Source organism: Pinus tabuliformis, chromosome Q, assembly GCF_031772625.1.
Source record: "Pinus tabuliformis cultivar Carrire ecotype Pingquan chromosome Q, CPIR1, whole genome shotgun sequence".
In the NCBI taxonomy this organism is placed as follows: domain Eukaryota; kingdom Viridiplantae; phylum Streptophyta; class Pinopsida; order Pinales; family Pinaceae; genus Pinus; species Pinus tabuliformis.
Genome location: NC_142296.1, coordinates 280,685,246 through 280,691,824, shown reverse-complemented (window position 1 = coordinate 280,691,824; position 6,579 = coordinate 280,685,246). Strand labels below are relative to the sequence as shown.

At 37.2% G+C, this 6,579-nt stretch overlaps 1 protein-coding gene across 5 annotated transcripts in view; it reads right to left on the bottom strand.

Annotated features, from left to right (window-relative positions):
- Nucleotides 1-434: 434 nt before the first annotated feature.
- The window catches only part of LOC149219323 (digalactosyldiacylglycerol synthase 1, chloroplastic-like), a 133,495-nt gene continuing 127,350 nt past the window's right edge, over nt 435-6,579 (bottom strand). For 4 of the 5 annotated variants that reach the window (XM_089384344.1, XM_089384347.1, XM_089384346.1 and 1 more), the window contains 4 exons: nt 2,112-2,605; nt 1,691-1,957; nt 1,179-1,528; nt 435-1,066 (listed from right to left, as the gene is read on the bottom strand). In XM_089384344.1, the coding sequence (XP_089240470.1) occupies nt 532-1,066; nt 1,179-1,528; nt 1,691-1,957; nt 2,112-2,605 (1,646 nt within the window). In that variant the 3' untranslated portion in view covers nt 435-531. The remainder of the gene's footprint in view (nt 1,067-1,178; nt 1,529-1,690; nt 1,958-2,111; nt 2,606-6,579) is intronic. The other variant, XM_089384345.1, reaches the window with a different exon arrangement.

Sequence of the window (6,579 nt, the reverse complement as noted above, 5' to 3'; positions counted from 1 at the left end):
AATGCCATAAAGGTCAAATGTTTCACCATGATACAAAATTATAACACCAAATATTTCCATGTGATGTGCACAAAATTTTCCAAAACATTAGTACTTAACCAATACGTTCATGCTTATTCGTAGTGGTTTCCAGTCAAGGAAATCAAGTTAGACGGTAGATTTAGAAAACCACCAATCAGGCAGTTGGAAGTTTCGAGTCTTCAGACCTACAATGTCATATCAAACTTTAACTAGTAAAAAAACAAAAATTGATTAATCGTATGTTGATTCCGTTTCAAATTTTAAAATGGCTCCATCCAACGCTGTCTACAAGTGCAATAAATGTTTTTACTAATCCCAGCATTCACCATTTGTTAAAAACTAAAAATTAAGAAAGGGAGAATCATACAACACCCCAGTCAAAACTTGACTTTTTCGTTAACTGGCCATCGATATTTAGTAGAATTCAATCTGTCAATAAAATTAATAAAATGCTTATGCAGGTACAGAATATAACTATAGAAATAATCCAAATTGATACAACCCACATTCCTACCAACCATAAACAGGGTTCTGCACAGAAGGGGGCAAAAGATTTAGATCCCTGCAATGCTTTTCATCCCAGTGTCGTGTCCCTGGTATTGCTCCAGTAGATAGTCTTGCGGCCTCATTCCCAGTTAAACAATAATGAGCAAGTGCAAGACAATTATCAACCATATCGCTAAGTTTTGGCATGGGAACTGACTGGGAAATATTACCATACATTCCTCTAGGCCTTGAAACTTTTGCTCTAGAGTTTGAGACTTTATACATATCGGCATAGTTAATAAATCTCTCCGTAGCAGCTTCCCAGGATAGACGATATTGTTGTTCAGCAGAGAGAGGTACAGGTTCGGCAGCTAATGCCTCTTTCACCTTCTTAACAAACTCTTCTGAAGTTTTATACATCAAGCAGTTGGGAAATGACCCAAAAAATTCATTGGATGGGTGATCTGCACAAACTACGATTTTTCCCATTGCCAGAGCTTCTGCTGTTGCCGTGCAAAGTACGTCACTTACGCTGGGATTGATGAACACCTTGTAACTGCTGATGCAAAAATATTACATGAATTAGATGTCAGTCAAAAGTAGCTACAAAAACAAAAGGTTATCGTTTATTTATTGTACAAATGAAATAATATCACCATTGTGAAGGTTACCTATGCAGTGCATCGTCTGCATGATCTCTGCCTTGATGAAAATTCATATTCAATTTTAACTTCTGAGCTGTAAACTGAACCTCTGCAGAATCTTCTCCGGTTCCAAAGACATCCAAGTTGAATCCATCCAGTTCATCTTTGTGCTTTGCAAGAAGATCTACTAGCTCTCTATAGCCTTTTCCCCACACCATTTTCCCCAAAAAGTATGCCCCTTTGGAAAATGACTGCTGTCCAAGCTCCCTATCCATAGCCACCCTTTTGCCAATTTCTAAGAATTTGGGACAAACGCCATGTACATTGCAAACCATGGATTTTGGAAGGTCTTGCGTAGCAGCTGACAGGCGTAAAACCTGCATAATGGGAACAATAACATTATCCAATAGTCTTTAAAACGTCTGATAGAAGAAAGAGAAGAAAAATAATTTTCTTTTGAAACCTTTCGATTATATCACAAAACATATCTCCAAAGATAGATTAAGCTATGCTGACAGTTGGGAATTTGAGGTCTTCACCTTATGACAATATATGCGGGTAACCCAGGTGTTGACGTGTTTCACAAAGAAGGCCTGTAAAGCTCCATTCTTCTCCCTTTTGATATACTCTAAGTAATTGGTGTGTACCACACCAATTACATGGCTAAACTTATCTGTCCATCGCTTCCCATGATAATACCAGTTCAAGTGCTCTGGTTCCTCCAACACTGCAATATCAGCTTCCTTGTCCGGAATAAATTGTGAAGTGTCACCGACAGCTATTATACTCCGTCGTTCTTTAGAAAACTGAACCAAATTTTGACAGCTTATTTTATGATCGAAAATTCAGTCAACCAAATTTCACCAATTTTGGCAACACGCAAAAAGGAACTACGACAAATTTGAAATAAAGCCTGGGTAAAAGAACAGCCTTCAAGATAAGAAAAGGAATATACAATACCTTGCCAGGATAAAAAGACAACTTGAAATTGGATTTGAAGCCAATTCTCGATTCCAGCCAATTGCGAATATAAGTTTCCTGCTCCCCTGGGGAATCGAAAGTCAATTTGTTGGGGTAAACCAGTTCTTGATCTTCTTTGCAGAGCCAAGGTACAAGCAATGTAACATTCTGCTTCGCACTTCTGGCCAAATATGCCGCACGAAAAAGAGGATTAATAGCTGTTCCAGTCATCCAAGGTAAACTTGCAGTTGTAACTATTGCAACATTGCGCCTTCCTTCTTCCAAATTGTGTGTTCCACTCTCATTCCATGGCCCTGCCTGATAGCGATAACCTGTGCTTTGCAACACACTGGCTATCCTAAGATCAAGTTCGTCAGTGCTCTTCTCACTCTCTTTAGTGGTTATTATGGCATCCGTTGACAAGGCACCATTCAAGTCAAGTTGATCCCTCCGTTTATGGTTGCATAAAACATCCAAGACTTTGTCACACACATCTGAAAACAAAAATGCAGTGAGATAGCTACACTCCAAGCATGACAGCTTGTGAATCAGCAAAACATCTTATCATCTTTCTCATTATCATCTGATTTCTTACATAGAAGGCATGCATTGATGATTAATATTAATAGAAACACTACTGATTACAGTGAATATCCGTATGTACAAGCAAGGAAGCTTACATTCCAGTCTGAAGAAAAAATGTCATTCGGTAATTCACTTATGTTATAGTGACTTCAAATTATTTAAAAAATTAGTCTATAGTTTTCAATTCACTTAAAAAGCAGACAAACAAAGCCAGAACACGAACTATTCTGAATGAGCTACAATTCAAAATCAAATTACACATAAACAGAGTTAACTGCATATTATAAGCATTTTACAACTGACACACTCTGAAGTTTGTCCTCAGAGCAGCTAGAGAAGAGGACACCATAGTAAACTTTTTGAAACTGATGGTTGACCACCTGTACTGCCAGAATGTGTTTTGGCTTCTTTCCAAATGCCATTCAATTCAATCACATTCAGAATATGTTTATGAAGCTTACGCAAGAGAACTTTCAGGAATTTCTGATTTTATATGTTCCAAGTTACCTTCGAATTTTGAACCTTCATAAGGGATTTGTCAACTCACCTACCTATCCATTTTTTCTTGAAAATAGCATGTAGCAGCAGGCCATTCAGTATTCAAATTTCTCCAAATATCAACCAAAGATCATTCAAGGGGATGTTGATCATCAATTAACAATGTTACTGGATTCTATCACCCTCCTCCCTTGATATGCCCACATGCATAGCAAATCAAGATCCTTCCCAGATCCTTCATGCATCTGTATCTGCAAAATATGCAGATCCATCGAAATACGTCTATAATAAATCATGACACTCCACCCTGCCAGAAAAAGGAAGTGTAGAGTGCATAGAAACAGTAAATAAACCAACATTCATGGCAGTTTGAACTTTGAACAACCAGATAACTGAATATGTCATTTGATTTATGTGTTCGGTACAACCACCGATCAACTGAAGCTCCCTTTGTGCAAGAATTTTTATCATGTATATGGCTGTGAATCAATAGTCCCACGTTTGAAAACATCTATCGAACCATTTTTGTTTTTTGCTATCCAGAAAGCATTTGATGTGGCAATAGTCAAGTATTATGCTAGTTCTATTGTCTAACTACTTGGTCATCATTTCGACAGTTATTTTACAACTTCAAAAATAATACCATTCACAACAATATAAATTTCACAAAGGTTCATGCATGAATAGCCATTTTCAGGTTATGTAAGAATTTTGGCTCTAGCTCTGCTTCTTTACAGAATCTGATTTAAAATTAATATTATGGTTTTGAACATTTCTTTCTATCTAACCATCTACCAGCTTAGATTCATCTTAAACCCATACCGCTCTATGTCATATATTAATTCCTTCATATTAAATGATTAAAAAGAACTTATACCTTAAGAAATTTTATCCACCTCAGTGCTCGACAGATCCAGGTTTAAGAAGGATCTAAACTGGCTTAATTTTTTACATGTTGTCACATGCCTATGTACATATACATATTTATTTTTTATTTAAACATTTCTTTTGTGTTTTCACATAATATAACATTATGTAACCACATCTCCCCCATACCAGACTCGACTAGAGAGCACCTCATTACTGTGGGTGTAATTGAATTTTGTCGCTATGGTAGGTCTTTATAATGTTTCATTTGTACTTATGATGATGAAATATAAATTATCTTTGTACAAAAAAAATTATTTGAAGCATGTCCTTCATGTTTGCAAGAAAAGAAAATATTTATTGTTTTTATATTCAAAAGAAAATTTTAGAAGGCATGTTCTTCATGACCTTATCAAGAGTGAGAAAATGAAAATTTGAATTTGTATTCTAGACACCACAAGATGCCCAAGTCGGCCAGGGCCTACCAGTGATGAAGTCAGCCCTGCCCAAGAGACACCTATTCGACCCCCTCCAGCATGTATATAGAGACCACTTGTATCCACTCCACGGCATTTGCATAGCATCTCATCAAGCATATCTCTGATCTGATATAGCGAAGGAGGACGAAGGAAAGGAAGGTAGAGTTGAAGGATAAGAAGAAGCTGAGCTTTAAGAAGAGTCTCCTTGCACATGTGAACTTTCTACTGCCCTCACACGTGTGGAATAGCAAGTTCGAACTTCTGGTCACAGGTCCGAAATTTCTGACGTAAGGAGAGGTTGAAATTCGGCCTTAGTGCAGACCTAGTGCAAATTTGTGGAGTGACATTTTGGATTGATTTGCTGAAGTTTAACTTGCCATCTTGAGGCATCTTGTGGTTGTCATCTTGCTGGTTAGTTTGACTTTGATGTATCTCTTGTTACATTGATTCTCTAAGGAAAAGGTTGGCTGGGTTTTTCCCCCTAGTGGGTTTTCCTAAGGTAAAATCTTGTTGTCTCTTTGTGCATTGTGATCTCTATTTGCTACTGTCTATGTGGTTGAATTTCTGAAGCATAATTACTTAATGATCATCTTGCTGCGCTAAATAACATCTACATAATTGGACATAATAATCATAGTTCAGAAATAAAGTACTTGTATCTATTGTACTTGGAAATCAACATGGTATCAGAGCTTTGGTGAAGGGAAGAGCACAAAGATCACTCTTGAAAAAGACCTACCTTGAGATCACTTTGAAGAAACCCTAGATCTACAATCAAGTTGCATCCATGGCTTCTACTATGAAATCAGAAAACAAGTTAGAAGGGGCTACTAATTTTAGAGCTTGGAAGACAAGAATTGACCTAATTCTTGCAATAAAAGATCTTTTGGATATTGTGCAAGGCAAAGTGACCAAACCTACATCTAATTCCAAATATCTCAAAGCTTGACACTTCAAAGATGTATGATGCCCTAAATGATTTGTATACCATCAACAATATTAGAATTTGAGAAATGAGCTTCGTGATATTAGAATGACAAAGAATGATATGGTGGCTTCATATTTTGTGAGAATCTCTCAATTGAGATATCAACTACAAGCTATTGATGAAATTGTATCTGACAAGAACTTGTGACCTCAACACTCAATGGACTACTGCTATCATTGGATTTGTTTGCAGCAGGTGTAAGTAGACGAAAAGTTTGGAAGAATTATGGGCAGCTTGTTCTCAAGAAGAGTCAAGACTCATGTCTAGAGGAAGAAATCAAAGATCTCAAGAAGAAGAAGATTCTCAAGCATATGCAGCTCGCTCCAAGAAAGCTGGAGGAAGAAAGAAGTTCAGATTTCAAAAGAAGAGGGATTTTGATAGAAGACCTAATCCTCAATGTAAGAGAGACATGTCAAAGATTCAATGTTTTCGTTGCAATAAATTTGGTAACCACAAAGACCAATGTCCAGAAAAATTCCTGATACGAAGAAAAGAGGAAACCAACATGCTACAACAGCAAAATTTGATGAAAATTCCAAGAGACCCAAAGTTGAAGGAGATAAATACCACTTCTACTATTCTGCACTTGAAGATGACAACAACATATGGTTCATTGACAATGGAGCTTCAAGACATATGACAGGGGATCGTGATCATCTTACATGTTTGATGGAGAAGAGATTGACTCAAAAGGTGGAGCTTGGAGACAATAATAGCTATCCAGTCAAAGGAATTCCTTGTGTGGGCCAAGGGCTCTGGTATAAACTTTCCCAGAGTTATTGGGACTCCTGAGGAAAGGTTGTATAAACTCCTAGGGAAACCTTCCCAAGCTTTAGTGCATAATGATATTAATCCATGTGAGTTGTGGCATAGAAGATATGCACACCTTCATTATAAAGCCTTGCTAGTTTGAAGCAAATTGTTTCATGTGTACCATATTTGCAAATAGATCATAACGGTGTGTGCAAGGGATGTGCTCTCGGAAAGAATGTCAAGAAACCCTTTCCAAGTAGTGAACATAGGTCGAAAGAGATTTTGAATCTACTGCACT